Source organism: Mustela nivalis (assembly GCF_964662115.1).
Source record: "Mustela nivalis genome assembly, chromosome: 8".
Taxonomy (NCBI): Eukaryota; Metazoa; Chordata; class Mammalia; order Carnivora; family Mustelidae; genus Mustela; species Mustela nivalis.
In genome coordinates, this window is record NC_139027.1 from 101067118 (window position 1) to 101086397 (window position 19280).

Below are 19280 nucleotides of genomic sequence, written 5' to 3' on the forward strand. Positions count from 1 at the left end.
CCCCCAAATATCACCTCATTTTCCTGACACAGTGCCTGAAATCTAAGCAAAGCTTGTGTTCATGGGATTGGGTAGCATCACTGTAGCTCCCAGGAACTCTGCTAGGACAACATCAAGAAGAACCATTCAGTAAGATGTCTGCAAACTATCCCCAAATTCGCTATCCAGATGCTGTGGGAACAGTTTCGTAGACTGGCCCTGTTAGTGGCATTCTGGCATTTTGTTGCTTTGCATGGTGGGAACAGTCTGCTCTGGCTGGGTATAAACCACCAATATGGCCTCGCTGAAGGCGGGGTTACAAAAAGCCATTCAGTCTCTTCTCCAGAGACATAAGAGCTGGCTCCAGTGCCGCACTGTCCTCTGAGGGTTTGGGAAGGGATTTTCAGAACAAAGGAAAATGGTCCTAGCAGCTAGAACAGTGCCAGGCGTTGGAATGATGTGGGAATGCTTACTACTAAAGATGAGAAGGAATGATGTGGAAGGCACTTAAGAACTGGCCCATGGACTTATTCCACATGGGCCCACACCTGGGTGCCAGGAAGCACTCGTTGAGAGAGATTCAATTTCTGCATGCCAGAGATGACAGTCCCATGTGATTCTGGAGGGAGTAAATTTGGTGGGAGCAGCCTTCTTGGAGGAGGAGGTGGTTGGCTGATGGTTGGTCTTAGAAGAACTCTTCAGGGAAAACCTTGATGTACGTGGCCACTCCACCCTTGAAATATTCTCCTGGAGCCATAACCGCCATTTCTGGCTGACTGCTCCTCAGTCTTCTTCCCTGGATGTTTTTATTTTTCCTGACCCAACATCAGGATATAGTTCTGGGCTCTCTTCTCTAGCTACATTTACTTCCTTTATGATCTTTATGCTTTGAAAACCATTTAAAGCTACTGACTCCCAAGTTTATGCCTGCAGCTGAGACCTCACCCCTAAAGTCAGGCACATTTATCTCGCTGTCTATCTGCTTTCTCCACTTGGATGACCCTCACACATATCAAACTTAATCTGTCCTAAAGGGACCCCTTGATATTTCCTAAATATGTTCCCCACCCCACCACCTGTCTTCCCATCTCCATAAAGGACACAGAGGTGACCTTCAATTTTTCTTTTTCTCATCCCCTCCAAACAGCCATCAGAAAATCTTGTCATTTCTTTTGAAAATCTTTTTCTTCCTTTTTTAAAAAAAGATTTTATTTATTTATTTGACAGAGCGAGAGAGATCACAAGTAGGCAGAGAGGCAGGCAGAGAGAGAGGAGAAAGCAGGCTCGCTGCTGAGCAGAGAGCCCGATGCAAGGCTTCATCCCAGGACCCTGGGATCATGACCTAAGCTGAAGGCAGCGGCTTTAACCCACTGAGCCACCCAGGTGCCCCTCTTTTTCTTCCTTTTTATACTCATACTACCTTAGCCCATGTCACCAGGATCTTTTTGTTACCTCCCTAACTTCTTTTCCTTTTCCTGGCCTTCTCATAATACATTTCCAAACAGAATCAAATATGATCTTAAAACATAAAGTGAATCATGCTTCTACCTTGCTTGAATCCTCAACGGCAGTTAGAATATAACCCAAACTTTTCACAACAGTCAACAAAATCTTTGGATGACCAGACCCTTATCTTACCCCATTAACAGATATTTAGGGCTCACCTAAATATCTCACCTCCCCATTAACAGATATTTAGGGCTGATGATAAAGCAACCACTAGGGCCTGCTGAATTTTATTCTGCAGTTTCTTCTGGTGTCTTTCATTGTTCTCTTGCTTTACTGCTACAACTGAGGAAGAGCAGGTCACTGGTCTCATTTCCTCTCCCCTGTACTAGAGTTCTGTGTCCACCCCCTTTCCACAGCCTCATGGTGGGCAGAGGCATTTCTCTGCCTCTTGGAGTTGGGCTTGGCCATGTGATCTGCTTTAGCCAATGGGATATTAGTGGATTTAACACAAACATGGGTTTGAAAGGTACTTCTATCATTGACATGACCTTTTGTGCATTGATCCTACAAGGAATGTGTCTCAGGAAGTCACTGGTACAAAGAGGATGAGAGACACAAGGAAGAGCCCCATCTGAACCTTGGAGCCAAACCTAGATTGGCCAAACACCTGTCACCTCACAGATGCATGAATGAGAAATACATGATAATGTATGCAGGCTGCTGAGTTTGCACATGGTTTGTTACACAGCATTATGGTAGAATAGCTAACTTATACAACTATCCTAGTCTAGTTCACTATATTATCTCTCTCCTGCAAATGCCTCATAACTGATCTTGCTGTCATCAGTCTGATCTGGCTCCGACCTCTTCTTTATGAAGTAGTCAGAATCTTCTTTCTAAAAGGCACACGCAATCACACCACTCCCTCCTTTATCTCCTTCATTTTCCACTGCCATGACTCTAGCTCCCCTATCCTTTAGCACATGGCCCCTCTCTGTCTCTGAACTCATCCTGGCCACTCATCCCTCCACTTTGCCACTTCTTACCCCTCACACCCTCCCCCTATCCCAGCTGTCACCGTCAGGTCCTTCAGTGTGTGAAGCTGTTTTGGATATTCCTCTTCTAAAAACTATTCCTCTAACATTCTTTACCTGCTTGACTCCTGATAATCTTGGATTCTCAGAATAAGCACCACTTCCTTACAAGCATTGGAGGTCCCCAACCCCTGCCATATACTGTGCAACTCCCACACAACCAACCTTAGGAAGGCATGAATCACACTTTGTTTTGGAATTGCTTGTGTAACTGTCTCCTTCCAGATGCTGCAGCCCCAGGGCATAGGACAGTGTCTGGCCTGCTCACTGACGCTTCCCCAATGGGGGTTACCAGCTTAGCACACAGTAAGCATTCAGTTAATGTGTGTCAGAAAAAGAATGAATTGGGCAGGAAGGATGGGAAAAGAATATTTCTTATCACCTCTTCCTTTTACCTTTGTGGATTCTGGAGTTAGATGGGCTCTTGGCTTAGGAAAAAAAAAAAAAAAAGTCTCTTTCTCCCTCTATTACTTTGTGGATTCATTTTGCATTTCTAAGCCCTAGCTCAGAGATCTGAGTATTGTCCTGGCTTCCTGGAGCCTGCTTGGTGACTTTCTTAAGTCTGTTAGAGCATGTAGAACAGACATTCATCACAAAAACAGGACAAGAAGTGCTCATTTTCCAAATTCTGACTTTCAGATATGTTTCAGGCACTTAGGTAGCTAACTGGCTTCTGAGCAAACCACAAGTACTAAGAAATGTCAAAATCTGTAAAACTGCATTTATTCCTATCAAATGGCTGAACATAATAGTATGCACAAAACAGCTGTCTTGATGGTAATTATCCAGTAATTATGACTTGGAAGTTCCATCTAGTAGAGATGGAAAAATTGCTTCAGAATTGTCAGCAAGTCCGTTGGGAGGGCAGGAGAGTCTATTAAACCCACGCAGTCTTCTAGCTTCTGATGTGAGAGATGCAGAGATGTCATGGATTACTGCCAGGCTACATGGAAGGAGGCCCCTGGGTGTCCTTCCAGAAATGAAGCCTCTCTCCCAGGAAAAGCTGGAGGTTAAGAGGGAAGGCAAGATGCTCATGGCAAATAAACCCTTAAGTTTGCCTTTTCATGAACCTGAAACTATTTTTCCAGGTGAGTTCTGTGTCGTGTCATGAGGTTACATGGAGATGCCCCTCAAATGTGTCTGGAATTGGGGGCTGGCCAAGGGGTCCTGGTGAAAGCCAGGTGGGGACCCAGGGACTGAATAAACATGTAATCCTCATGGAAGGATCCAGAATGTTTCCTCCAACCTTCAGTCAGAAACCCACTGTAGAAATATAATGCACCATGGCCTAGGGCAGCAAGGATTTTAGCTGCCACCATACCTGTGGGACTTCTAGGATGGGAACGTGGGGGTCAGGAGTTGTCTCCTTCCCTTTAAAAAAAAATCTTTAAATTCAATTAATTAACATATAATGTATTATTGGTTTCAGAGGTAGAGTCCAATGATTCGTCATCATCTTAAATCATACCCAGTGTTCATTACATCATGTGCCCTCCTTAATGTCTATCACCCAGTTACTCTATCCCCCCACTTCCCTTCCCTCCAGCAACCCTCCATTTGTTTCCTATGATTAAGCATCTTTTATGGTTTGTCAGGTTCTCCTTTCTTTATGGAAAGCTGCAGAGCTTGCTTTAGCTTTATAGTATATATAGTATACATTATAGTATATATATATAATTATAGTATATAATGTATACTATAGTATACATTATACTATATATATTTAGTATACATTATAGTATATATAATATATATATTATAATTATATATAGTATATATAGTATATATATAGTATATATATTAGTATATATAGTATATATATTATAGTATATATATTATAATTATATATTATAGTATATATATTATAATTATAGTATATATATTATAATTATAATTATATATATATAAAATTATATATAAACTATATATAGTATATATAGTATAATATATAGTATACATTATAGTATATATAGTACATATATAAAATATATATGTATATATGTATATGTACATATATATACTAATACTATATATATACATTATATATATAATAAAATATATAATATAATATACATATTACATATGTGGCAGGGTAATATTGCAGTATAAATACTTAGGTGTGTATGTATATATATGTGTATGTGCATATGTATATATGTACACACACACATTACATCTTCCTTATCAATTTATCTATTGATGGATGCTTATGTTCCATGTCTTGACTATTGTAAATAATGTGCAATAATCATAAGGGTGCATTTATCTTCTTGAGTTAATGTTTTTGTTCTCTCTTTGTAAATATCCAGTAGTGGAATGAAACTATATTTTATATATATATATATATATATATATATAATATAAATTAAAAATATATATAATATAGATAGTATACTATGTAAAAGTAACCCTTGTGCATATATATAATATATAATATATTTATATAAAATTATTAATTTATATAAAATTATATAAAATATATAATCTATAGATGATTTATATAAAATAATTTATATGAAATAATAATTTATATTTATATAAAATATAATTTATATAAAATATATATCTATAGATATATCTCTATAGATATAATATATAATATATATTTTATAATTATAATTATACTATATAGTATAATTATATTGTATAATTATATAATTATATAAAAATATATAAATATATAAAATATATTCTAATTATATTTAATTATATATTTATATAATTATATATATTATATATGTATATATATAATATAATTTTAACCTGAGCTGAAATATGGCAAAGCTCTCAGGATCTACTCATGTCTAAGGAGTTGCTTACCTCCACTTTTGAGGAAATAAAATGTATTTCTTCCTTCCTTCCTTCCTTTCTTTTCTTTCCTCTTTCTTTCTTTTTTTTCTTTATTAAGATTTTATTTATTTATTCGACAGAGAGAGACACAGCAAGAGAGGAAACACAAGCAGGGGGAGTAGGAGGGGGAGAAGAAGGCTTCCTGCCCTGCTCAGCAGGAAGCCTGATGTGGGGCTCAGTCCTAGGACCCTGGGATCAGGACCTGAGCCCAAAGCAGTCGCTTAATGACTGAGCCACGCAGGCACCCCTACTCTCTATTTAAACAAGTGAAATATCCTGCTATGTGTAAGACGGAAAAGTGTGCAACGTGAATGGCAAACATGAAGTGGATGTGGTCCTACACTCAGATTCTAGTAGCAGGTAGATGATGTGGGTGCACAACTACCAGACAAGGTAGGAAGGGAATGGATCCACAGAGACGTGGGGAAGAGATTATAGATGTGCAGTGTGATGCTGTATTTGGACAGCATGTGGAAGGGCTAGAGAGCTAGGCATGTGGTAAGGACCTGAGGTATCCTTTTTTTGTTGTTGTTGAATGCCCTTTCAACCAAAGAGATCAAGCTATCTGAGTAAAATAAGAAAAAAGTAGCATCTTAAAGAATGCCACTAGGCTCTGCGGATGCTTTTGTTACTCTATCCTTCCTTAATTCAGTTCACCTGGCTGTTATCCCCTTCTTCTTGACCATTCAACTTTACGTTCTGTCTCAGTTAGGCTCAAAACTTTTCCTGATAGTTACAGGGTTCTAGAGTACCTAGCTTTAACTGAATACAATCATGGGCTTCCTAATATTTCCTAAGTCATGAATATTATTGAAAAATAAGCAGACATCTTTCCAAAGATTACAGATAGCCAAAAGATACATGAAAAGATGCTTATTGTCACATTATCAGGGAAATACAAATCAAAACCACAATGAGATATCACCTCACCTCTGTCAGAATGGCTAAAATCAAAAAGACAAGAAATAACAAGTATTTGCAAGGATATGGAGAAAAAGTAACCCTTGTGCATTGCTGGTGAGAATGTAAATTGGTGCAGTCACTATGGAAAACAATATGGAGGTTCCTTAAAAAGTTAAAAGTAGAAATACCATATGATCTAGTCATTCCACTACTGGATATTTACAAAGAGAGAACAAAAACATTAACTCAAGAAGATAAATGCACCCTTATGATTATTGCACATTATTTATAATAGTCAAGACATGGAACATAAGCATCCATCAATAGATAAATTGATAAGGAAGATGTAATGTGTGTGTGTGTGTACATATATACATATGCACATACACATATATATACATACACACCTAAGTATTTATACTGCAATATCACACTGCCATAAAAAAGGATGAGATCATGACATTTGAGACAACATGGATGGACCTAGAGGCTATTAGGCTAAGTGAAATAAATCAGGCTGAGAAAGACAAATACTATTATGATTCCACTCATAAGTGGAATCTAAAAATATGAATAAACAAAGAACAGAATTAGACTTATAAGTACAAAGCATAAACTGACGGTTGCCAGAGGGGAGGGAGGTGGGGTGTTGGGAAAAATGGGTGAAGGCCTCCAGTTATGGAATGAGTAAGCCATGCGAGTAAGAGTATAAGGAATACAGTCAATTATATTGTAATAGTGAGGTAGAATAGACAGTAGCTATACTTGTGGTGAACAATGTATAGTGTATTAACTTGTCAAAACACTAAGTTGTACATCTGAAACTAAGGTAATATTATGTGCCAACTATACTCAAATTTTGTAAAAATAAAAGAAAAATAAGCTAACAAATATTTTTGTTTGAATTTTGAAAGTTCAAAATGAAATCTCCTTTCAACAGATGGTGCTAAAACAAACACGTCCACATTCAAAACAATGAAACTGGACCCCTACCTCACACCATGTATAAAAAATCTTGATTTCCCTGGGGTTCATGAACTGTTTATAGAGAATGTTATTGATTTTCTGCTCTCAAAAGTGAGGCCTACATTGGATGCTTATATCCTGGGAATAAAATGAAGATCTCTCTGACTGAGAACAGAAATAGCATTTGGATGAAAATGCAACATGGACGTGTCTTTCTCCTGTCTTCTGACCAAAAGTTCCACCAGGAGCACCCTCCTGTGTGCAATGGCTGTTGATCGCAGAAGTGGCCTGTTTCTTCTCCTGTATTTCCCCCTCCACTTCAGTTCAGGGCCATCTTCACCACACGATTAGATGTGCTTCTTGCACAATCCCAAAAGAATGACCAGAGTGAACCAATTATGTCATCTACAGACGGAAAACATGAATTTGGGCTAAACATCTAACAGGGCCTGAATTTTTGTCTTCATGATGTCACCCTGTCACTAAAGTTTGGAACCTGAAAAGCATATGTTTTCATGGCTGTGGGTGTTACTGAATGAGAATTATGCTTAATTTCCTGCTCTCTGAAGAGTGTTGGGAGAATGTCAGAAGGACGGGAAAGGATGGAAGATCACTGTGGTTCATTTACGGCACAAAATGTGCTTTGCTGAATTGGAATTTCAGGCCTGATGCCCATATTCAGTCAAGGGGAGTTCAAAGCTAGGGGGAGGAATCAGTTTGCTTCTAGAATAAGTTGTTGTTGTTTGTTTGGAAAGGTTTTGATTTCACCTTCTATGGTTGTACATTGTAACCACAATATAGAAAAAATAAACACAATGGTTCAATAGATCTTATAAACACTGGAGTGATGTTCATCCCCCGCTCCTGTTTGTGCATCCTCTGCTGCTGGAGAGAGTCAATGTGGTAAAAGTCTATCATTCATGGATCAATTTTCCAGGATATTTGGAGCACGGTTTCTTTTCATCTTTTTTGCTGCCTGCTTTTTAGCCACTACTCTCTAGTCATCACCAGAGGCAACAAAAAGTAGTTAAAATTCACACAAGTCTGAATTTTACTTTTTCATAACTTTGATAAGAGATAAGTGAGGAAATGAAACAGAGGAACACACCAGGTGGGTTTGCTGGGGGGACTCAACAGATCCACACTCAGGGCTCTGTACTGGGTTAAGAAGCACAGAGGCTAGGCAGAGTCTGGGGTGCCAGTGAAGATGGGATCTAAATGTAGACCATGAAATGAGAGATGGAACATTGCATGGAGCAGCCTGTGGAGGTAGGGAGACAACCAAGACTGAGTATGATTAAGTGACAGAGGGTCACAAGCGATACTTCCAAAGGAAGTGAGGTTGGGCTATTCCCATTATATTTGACACTTTTCTCATGGCTCAAGTACATACACGCCCCATACTATGTGTCATGAGGAAGCTCACCCTAATGGTCAGAACATTGTTAAAAAAATGGTCAGCCCATGTTAAAAGAGAGAGAGAGAGAGAGAGAGAGAGAGAGAGAGAACAAGAGGGTGCCATGAAGCTTCCTCCAAATCTTGGAAATGAAATAAACACAAATCAAAATGTAAGGAATACTGTCATTTGGAAAAATAATTAGGGATGTGCAAAGAGTGTCACAGCGTTCATATTCTATGTAACAACTCCAGCTTTGGGAAAATAACCTCAAATACAAATACAGTTTTAATTAGAATTTTTATAGATCTCCAAAATCTGTAAGATCGATATACAAAGATGTATGTCACATCATTATTTATAATCCCCAAAATCTTGAAGCAATATGTGTCTAATGGCAGCAGCATGGTTAAGTAAATTTTGGTGTAACTAGAATATGAGGTTGTCTTTAAAAATGATGTCTCTATAAGATTTTAAGGACAATGTGTTTGCTACGATAAGGAGTAAAAAAGCGATTGTACAATGAAGTCTTCAGCGATTGTACAATGAATCAAAGTGGAAAGAAAAATATGCTAAAATATTAGCAACTGATTTTTAGGACTGAACGGTGCATGATTTTTATTGCATCCTCTGAACCTACAGAATTGGATGGGCTGCCATGAGCCACATGTGGCTACATAGATTGAAATTAATTAAAATGAAATTAAAATTAAAAGTCTGGGTCTTCACTTGAACCAACCATATTTCAAGTTCTTGAAAAGTCTCAAGGAGCTAGTAGCTACTATATTTGACAGTACAATATAGAATATTTCCATCATTAAAGAAAGTTCTATTGGGCCTGCACTGATCAAGTGTTCAAGTGTTCTCTAATTAGAGTTTCTCTAATTTTCCTGTAAAGACCATGAGCTATTTTTTATAACCAGAAAAAAGGAATAACAAAGTCAAGTTCCTCCTACACTGTTGGTGGGAATGCAAGCTGGTGCAGCCACTCTGGAAAACAGCATGGAGATTCCTCAAAAAGTTGAAAATAGAGCTAGACTATGACCCAGCAATCACACTACTGGGTATTTACCCTAAAGATACAAATGTAGTGATCTGAAGGAGCATGTGCGCCTGAATGTTTATAGCAGCAATGTCCACAATAGCCAAACTATGGGAAGAACCTAGATGTCCATCAACAGGTGAATGGATTAAAATAGATGTGGTATATACATACAATGGAATACTATGTAGCCATCAAAAGAAATGAAATCTTGCCATTTGAGATGATGTGGATGGAACTAGAGGGTATTATGCTGAGTGAAATAAGTCAATTAGAGAAAGACAATTATCATATGATCTCTGATATGAGGAATTTGAGAGGCGATGTAGAGTGTTTGGGGGGTAGGGAAGGAAAAAATGAAACAAGATGGGATTGGGTGGGAGACAAACCATAAGAGACTCTTAATTCACAAAACAAACTGAGGGTTGCTGGGGGGAGGAGGGGTATGGAGAGGGTGGTTTGGTTATGGACATTGGGGAGGGTATGTGCTCTGGTGAGTGCGGTGTGTAAGCCTGATGATTCACAGACCTGCACCCCTGGGGCAAATAATACATTATACGTTAATAAAAAAATTAATTAAAAAAGGATGGCTTGACTGTAGAAAAACCCAAGAGATTAGGTGAGGAATGGCAAACAGAATCAAGGTGAACTTGTATTTTAAGGAAGCAGTGACTTTAATGAGAGAGATTCAATATAATCGATAGTATTGTTTTCAACTTAAGTATAGGAAAGGTGTATTAACTGGGAGAGGGAGGGTCTACATATGACCCAGAAAAAGAAACCCAAAAAGGCAGGATTAGTCAATGTACCCCAGGATGGTTGTTGTGGTGGGGAAAAAAGCCCTATGACCATGGATTGATGCCTCAGAAAATAGCAATTTAATGGCTCCAGTAAGAGGTTGCAGCAAACCCTCTTGGTGGCTCCAACTCTCAACCTGACACCCTAGACTTTAGAAGTTGTTAGTGTCCACTAACACCCACATCTACTCTCCTTCCTGGATGCACAGCTAAACAAGTGTTCTGGATCCTTCTTGCATCTTAATGGAAATGGGTGGGAACAGGCAGGGCACCCACCACTTTCTGTCCTTGTTAGAAAAAGATCTACATAATCTTCCATGCCCTTATTTTCTCTACTTTCTATGTCTATTGGGGAAGGACTCCAAGAGGATAGAACCACAGGATGAAATAAGCCCCAATCCTTAAGTTTCTGTTTGGAGAACCATGGAAGCTGCCAGAGTGGAAATATCTGCAATGAACCTGGGGCAAGAAATAAACCCTTGTTGGGCTACCCTAGTGAAATTTTGGGGGTTGTTTGTGACATAGCAGCAGTGATACTTATTCTAACATACACATTCTAATTTGATCTTCTACGCAGAATGTGTTAATGCAGGAGGTCTGGTGACTTAATCTTTGTGAGCCTCTAGAGGAGCCTAGAACCATGACTGACCTTCAGCCAATCTCCAAGAATGTGGTCCTTGGAATGTTCTTTATGTAATTGGCAGATGATGTTGTTTTGTCCTCAAAAAGCAATGGGGTTTGCTCTACAACTTGTCAGGATTGGTTAGCAAGCTTTATGATGTTTATCTGGTGTCTGGGTAGGGATTCTGAGTTCTACTATCATGATGTTCATTGAGCAGGAATATACCCGCCTGACCAGCCCTCCATAAAAGCCTCAGACTCCAGTGGACTTCCATGAATATAGTTCACACATGGCCCTATAGTTTGCTGCTAGAGAGAAAGCACATCTTATCTGACTGGGAGGGGCAGTAGTTGGAAGCCCACATCTAACCTCTCTTGATTTCTCCTGATGCATTTCATTTTTCCACTGCTCTGCTTTTATTCCATATCCCTTGCTATAATAAACCTTAGCCATGACTAAGACCTGCTGCTGAGTCCTGTGAATACTCCTGGTGAGTCAATGAACTTGAGGGTGGTCATGGACCTCCCCAAATACCTCCCATCTATAGAGGTACAGGCTGCAGTTGTGGAATGAAGAAGCCATGGCTACAGAAGGTACAACATAGGGAGTAGAGTCAATGGTATTATAATAGTGTTGTATGGTCATAGATGGCAGTTATAATTGTGGTGAGCACAACACAACATAGAGACTTGTGGAATCACTATGCTATACCCCTGAAACTAACATTTTGCATCAACTACACTGTAATTGAAAAAAAGAGCCCCCCACTTTTTCCAACCCCCCCAATTGAGAAACAAAATACCTCTCACATGAGATCTTTCTCTTAGAAAACAGAGCACAAACTGTCCAGAATAAGTATGTTTTCTATCTGACACTTGAATATCTTACTGCCACCTGTTGACATTCTAGCATAAAAATCAAACTCCTGTGAATCTGGTTGATATGAACCCCTTCATAAGGGCCTGACTGAAAACAACACCACTCATAACATCTTCAGAAGATTATCTGGAATTCTGTGACCACCTAATGATGTCCTTTCAGTGGCCAACCTGGAGGGCATTTCTTCAGTGTCTCTTTTGTATGTGTCACTTAAGAAGATGAAGCGGGCCACCTGGGTGGCTCAGTGGGTTAAGCCTCTGCCTTTGGCTCAGGTCATGGTTTCAGGGTCTTGGGATTGAGCCCCGCATTGGGCTCTGCTCAGCACAGGGCCTGTTTTCCCCTCTCTCTCTCTGCCTACTTGTAATCTCTCTCTCTCTGTCAAATTAATAAATAAAATCTAAAAAAAAAAAAAAAGATGAAGCAAGTTCAAGATTTAGGATAACAGCCATGGTGAGATAGAAACAAAGGCTGTGGAGAGAGGTCCTATTTGGTGGTGATGCTGGGGAGGGTCCAGAGAGGAATTCTGCATGAGACACACCTGGAAGAAGGGACATCATGTCCAATGGGAAGAGTGATGGGATGTGTGCATTTGAGACAGAGTCATCTGCCTCTGAAACAGGGCACCTTTAGGGACAAGGACTCTGAGGGCACTGGCTTGGCTCTATGAAATGTCTGAGATGGCAAGTAGTCTGGGAGGTATGATATTTAGGGTGAACTGTTGAGGGATATTGAAGGACCGGCCTTCCTGATGGATATCTGTTTATATTACAGTTAGCCAAGGCTGAGAGATCCTTATACCTTAGGGTCCAGGATTAAAACTCGTGCTGCTGAATCGCTCATAAAAGTCATCAAAAACATCATTTTCTAAATCCATATTGTCATGTAAGTTTGAATGTCATTATTTTTTCAATTGTCTGATGAGCACCCACATGACCTGACCCTGCCTAGACTCCCAACTGCCTCTCAAATCATGGGAGCCTCCCCTATGGTCACTTTGTTCCACTTACACTGGACTCGCTTCATGCTAAGTGCATCTCTGCCTCAGGGCCTTTGCACTGGCTGTTCCTTTTGCCTAGAATGTTGCACACCGCTGCCCACATCCCCCTGGCTGGTTCTGTGTAGTTATTCAGATTTCTTGTCACAGTTACCTTCTGAAAGCTACCAGCATCCCTCCAAGGAAATGTAGCCTCTCTCACCATGTCATTACCCAATTTCACTGACAACAGAGCAGAGATCTTCATTCCTTAGAACACGTTCTGCTTCTTTCCATCCCCTTGTGCTTATCTTTATCCTCTGGTGAAATTTCTCAGCCAGCAGGTAACTTCAGATGAACCAAAAACACTGTCTGCATGGATTTCAGTTTCATTGCAACTGGCCGGACACCCCTTCCCTGGTTGAAATAGCTATTCATTTGTCAAGCAGCTTGGAAGACAATTGTAATCTGATAAAATGAGCCACAGTATTTCCTACAGGGTATACCACTGCTTAACAACAAATTGTGCAGATAGACTAAGGTAGTGCTTGGCAGCACATCTGGAGAAGCACTGGCCCTGGGTTGAGTGTAAAAATTCTGGAGACACATTACTCTTTTCTTTTTGTGCCTGGGCAAAAACCTCCAATTGCAGTTTCTTCCTCAGTCCTTGGATAGTGAGTATCTGGGACAGAGCTGCCATTAGTGGAGGGGCAACATTTTAACAAATTGGGAAAGAAAGCAGGACCCTCCATGTCACTCACCTGCAAATCCACCTGAAGTCACAATCAATTTAGCCGTAAGAAACAGCAATGGAGGCTATCTCTGTGGGGGCTGACCCTCACCAGACCCCTTGCAGGGGATGCATCTTGTAGGTTCCTCCATGAATGAAATGATTTTGCCCACAAAGCACACACACTAGACAGGGGCTGACAGAAGATGGCCCATAGGACAAATCTGGCTGGCCTATTTTTGCGTGGCCCATGAGTTAAGAACTATTTTTGTAATAAATGAAAAAGAATCCCATACCATAGATCAGGACATGCAAAAATTATATGGAATTCAAATTTCAGTTTCTGTACTTAAGGTTGCATTGAAAGAGCCACGCTCACTCATTTGCACATTGTTTATGCTGTTTTTAGGCTACAGCTGCGGAGGTGGGTTGTTGTGACAGAGACCATCTGGCCCACAAAGCCTGAAGTGTTACTACTATCTGGTCCTTCCCTTAAGAAGTCTGCCAACCCCGTTTTCAAGTCCTGAATGCCTTGATTTTAGAAGGACTTCGATAAGCAAGAGTTCCTTTGCCTCTCAACATTAGTATTTCCGCATCTCCTCTGCCCTGAAAACAGTGTCTGCATAGCCCTAGATTTAAGGGGAATTCACAGGGGAAACCCACTTACGTAGGATCCATAATCCACAGCCAGGGTCTGCAGGGCCCATGGGAGACCAAGGCCAATGAGGATATCAAACACGTTGCTCCCGATAGAGTTGGATACTGCCATGTCTCCCATGCCTGAAAGGACAAGAGGTCACTAGAGTGAGGGAGGTGATCTCAGGATAGTACAGGGGCTCCCCAAGGGACCCTGTCAAACTTTTGGTCTGACATCCAGAGACTTAGCTGGCAGATCTGCTGGCACATTTGCTAGGTGGTTCCCTCCCTGGCCACCATCTGTATTTTCAATGGACTAGGTATCTTCAGTAGAAAGGAGCGGAATGGAACAGAACAGACTAGAATGAAATGCACATACTACTGAACTGTTGACCTTCAAATATGATCACTGATAAAATGTGAATGATTCAAAAAACCAAATATAGTTCCCCAAATTCTGAAACTTCCTTCTAGAAAGGAATAAACTTAACAGTTCTGTTAAGCCTCTCACGAGCTCACCAACTCATATATTTTACTACCATCTCCCAACTGCTCTACACTGACTTCAACTCTTTTTCTAAATAATTGAGCACTATTAAGAAAAACAGTGTAACCAGTAGAATTTCATGAGGACTTCTCGGGGACACTGCTCTAAGTGTCGTAGCTATACACTGTATTTGTCAAAAACAAATTCAATCAGCACAAATCAGGCATACACACTAGAGTGGGTGCTAGCAAAGGGCATGGCCTCTGGAAGGAGCATCCATCTGTGAACTTAAGGAGGGGAGGCTGTGCCATACACTGAGGACTGACCTATGACAACCACCATTGTCAGGGTACTGCAGCTGGGTAGACCTTAGGCTATGGGTTGTCTTCTCTAAGCCTTGGTTTCCCTATCCATAGAATGGGGGACTGATCTTCCCTATCCCACAGAGTTGTTTAAATTAAATAAGATAACGTACCTAAACAGCTTTGCTCGGTGTGTGGCGCTCAGCAAAGGTGAACTCTCATTACATTTATTACTATTTTTAATAAAAGAGGGGGTCAGTAACACAACCTTTAGAAAGGCCTCTGTGTACTACCTAGAAAATGTCTCTGCCTTTCTGAAGGGTAGATCTTCGGGCTTGTTTCCCTGTTCTTTTGATGCCAGTGACCTTTTCAACTAACACAGCACTGAAGTCAACCATCATCTGGGTAATTGTCATGTGGATCCCCCAAAGCTCCCCCCCACCCATAGGTCTTCCTCCCTCGCACACCCCTATCCCCATCTAAATGGAGGTCCCACCTTGTCTGGCCACAATGAGGCTAGCCATGCAATCGGGCACACTGGTTCCAGCTGCCAGGAAAGTGATCCCCATGATGACATCAGGAATTCCCAGCGTGTATCCAATGATCGTCACCTGGAAGAAGCAGGAAGAGGTGGTGAGTTGGGGGCTGATGTCAACCTGATGCACTAGTGGATCCTCTGCCGAAGAAGCACAAAAGGCTGCAATCTGGGCAGTCTCCTCAGGGGGCAATGTCTGCTCTCCGTGTCAATGTAGACGGCAAAGAACATCGTGCAGAGCAGACCAGGACTGCAGGTCTGGGAACTAAGATACAATTATGGAGTCCATGTTTCCCAACCAAAGATTAGTATTGTATACATCTTTCTTTCAGGTGAGGCAGGAGGCTTGAGAGAAAGTTTCTGGGAAAAGGTGACTTGGGGACAGAATATTTGAACTCAGGATGGTCCTAGGATACTCCAGAATGGAAAAGTGGAGTCATAAATAGGCAATACATTCTGGATGGTTGTGTTTCCTAAAATGGCTTTGGGGCAGAGGCTCTTTTGAACCAGAACCTCACAACCAATGCCAGTTCTTGAATCCCTGTTTTAGCTTCAGAAGGGACCCTTGAGTGGTCACTTGGTCCATTGACCTTATTTTCTGGTTGACAAAACTATGACTTAGTTAAGGGAAGTGACGATGACAGCTGGGGTGATTACTCCCCAATTCTTCACATCTTTCCTTCATGTGCTCTGCCTTGTGGCTCTGCTGTTCTTCCCGTTAGAGCAGGTGGAATATATTTTCCCCACTCCATTGATACTGGGCAGAAGTCACAGGTCCAAGGTGCTAGGATGCACCTCATGTTTCCACTGGCCCTCTAGCATTCCAACAATCTGCCATGAGAAAAGCATTCCCTAGGTAGCCACCGGTCCAAGGAAATCGAGCAACCATAAGAAGTAGATATGAAACCCCCTGCTGCCTGAATCACATATAACCATGTTATGGCTTGAAGGAGAACCCTCAGTCAGTGCTGGCTAAGATTACTCAAACCACGCTCAACCTACAGGTATGTAAGCAGGAAGATAACTTCTTGTGATTCTAAACCACTGAGTTCAGAGGTGGTTTGTCATGCAGCTTATTGAGGCATTAGCTGACTGATACAGTGACTGGGCTGACACCTCACCTCCGAGTCCCCTCTGATTGAGGGTATTTTTCTCTTTAAAGAGGTCTAGCAATGCTGTGGGTCCTCAGTACACTCACCATCCACACCATCATGTAGGAGAAGGCTGCTATCCACAACGTGGAAGAAGCAAATGTCACCATAAACCATTTTTCCCAGCGCGGCTTGTTGCAGTTGGGTACAGTGAAGTATAAGACAAAACTCAGTGGCCAGGTGAACGCCCACTTCACTGTTTCCAGTTTTCCAGCTGGGAAAGGAAACAAAGACAAAAACAAAAACAAGAATTAGTTAGTTTCATCTCTGTGTTTTACCAGCCCTCTGTGCTACTTGCCCCAGACATTTACGTCCTAACTGATGACCTGTGAAATCAGGCTTATTATATTGTCCTTTTCATAAAAGACACAAATGGCTTCCTACTAGCAGCAAAACCTAGCATACAAAAGCAAGCAGAATAAAAACAGTTATCCACCGCTCACCTGCTAGTTAGGCACCCAAATGACAGATGAGGCACTTCTGAGGATACAGGGCTGGAAGGATGGTTTGGCACATGTGGCCGGTGGCAAAGGATGAGGAAGATTCCCAGATGCAAAGGGAGGGGAGTGTGTGGGGATGCAGGTGACGGTTAGGGAGGGGAGCTGGAAGACCACTAGTTGGCCTGGGGTCTGTTCTCCCCATGGTTAGATCAAATCTTGCCAGATTATAAAGTGTCAGTGGTCCCAGCGCCCTCTAGTGGAATTGCTCAACATTGTCAACTCTCTGAAATGAACAATGATTTGAAAATTCTCAAGGTGGGGTTTGTATCTCAAGTTGAAGTGAATTTGCATATTAGTCATTGATTTCTGGTTCTCTAAATACCTGCTGCCATGGCTAGTGATGACCTGATCTTATCATCTCTGTGTTGCCTGAGCCCTGTGTTTCAGAGATACCCATAAATGCTTATTTTGGTGACCATGTTTCCATGAGTTCCTTGTAACCGCAGATTTGACAAACTTTTCAATTCTCCTTTAGCCTTTATTACCATCCTGAGTAAGTGCTAACACTTCTGGTAAGAAATATGTATTGCATACACTCCCTGCTTCAATTGAGATAAAGAACCTCTCTGCCTTCCAGAAAGTTCCTTGAGCCTCTTTCCAGTCAACCTTCCACCTTCTACCACCATAAATTAGTTTTCCCCATTATCCACCTTTAAATAAAGAAAATCACATGGCATGTGATTTTAGTCAACTACGCTCTTTCAGCCAACATGTTTTTTGAGATTCATTCATGGGTCAGGAGTTCATTCTTAATTGCTTTGTAGTTTTCCATCCTACGGATACACAATTTGTTTATCCATTCTCTCCGGATGGGAATTTGAGTTGTTGCCAGTTTTCAGTTATTACAACTAAAGGAGCTATGGGTATTCTTGTACCCTTTGTTTTGTCGGCAGGTTTTTCTTTCTCTTGGGTGAAGACCCAGGAATAGAATTGCTGAGTCACAGGGAAGATGTTTAGCTACACAAGAAACTGCCGAGCACTTTTCCATAATGATCATCCCATCTTATATTCCTATCAGAATGAAGGAGGTATTTGTTAAATTACACTTTGAGCAGTGATTAATAAAATGTTAAATGAAAATTATTTCAAAATTTTGTGCCAGTATCCAGCACTTTTCCAATTAGCTGCTATGCAGATATGGAGCTGGGAATGGATGGTGACAACCTTTAGACTGTTTGGCTGGATTTCTAAGCAAGAAAGCGGTCAGGGTTTTTTGTGAAGGGCTTCCAAATGTTGTGGAGTCCACCATTATCGTCAGACCCTTGGATCTCAAAGTCATCCTGGAATTCGGCATGCTCCTAAAGCCTGTAACGTGGTGATGTCATTTTTTCATGGGGCAATCCCTTCACAGGCCTTGCAGTCCTCCGGATGCCCTTACACAGAGAGACTTGGTCCAGTTTAAAACACACACCCAATCAAAGTTACAAAGAAACACACGAATGGGAAGAGAAATGACTACAATCTGGCTTTGTCTTTCTTCAGAAAATAAAATTTTAAAAAAGACAAGGAAAAAAATGAAATTGAAACTTAAGACTGCGGAAGCTTAGAAAATGATATTGATTCAGTAGAACTGTGAGCAGTATATGTTGGCACCAATGAATTTTGAGTTTTTTCTCTCAGCTGCTTTAGAGAAAGACTGACTTGACCCTGGAGGGCCATATATCTAGGAAATAGTTTTCTCCATTTCATGATACAGATGTTTTCTCTAAGTTACAGCTCCACTGTAACCACAAACTTACAGTAGAAACTCAATCAGTATCATCTGAAAGTTACTTTTAAGTGTAATGTAACAAATATAACTCCTTGAGCAAACCAAGTGATACAGAAATGTGCTTTTTAAGTGATTTTGAGGAGCAGTCAGATAAGGAAGATACTTATATTTTGGTATGTTCTTTTCAGTCTTTTTTTTTTTTTTTCTGCTGAAAGTGTGTTTACCTACATCCTTTGTAAATGTTTCTATTTCTATTAGTAACAGTAAGTCTTTCTTCA

At 40.7% G+C, this 19280-nt stretch overlaps 1 protein-coding gene across 1 annotated transcript in view; it reads right to left on the reverse strand.

Annotated features, from left to right (window-relative positions):
• Positions 1–19280, reverse strand: part of SLC24A3 (solute carrier family 24 member 3) — a 486207-nt gene that overhangs the window by 13449 nt on the left and 453478 nt on the right. Inside the window, exons 13-15 of the mRNA XM_082743162.1 lie at positions 16839–17005; positions 15602–15716; positions 14348–14460 (exon numbers count right to left, since the gene is read on the reverse strand). Coding sequence (XP_082599288.1) covers positions 14348–14460; positions 15602–15716; positions 16839–17005 — 395 coding nt within the window. The remainder of the gene's footprint in view (positions 1–14347; positions 14461–15601; positions 15717–16838; positions 17006–19280) is intronic.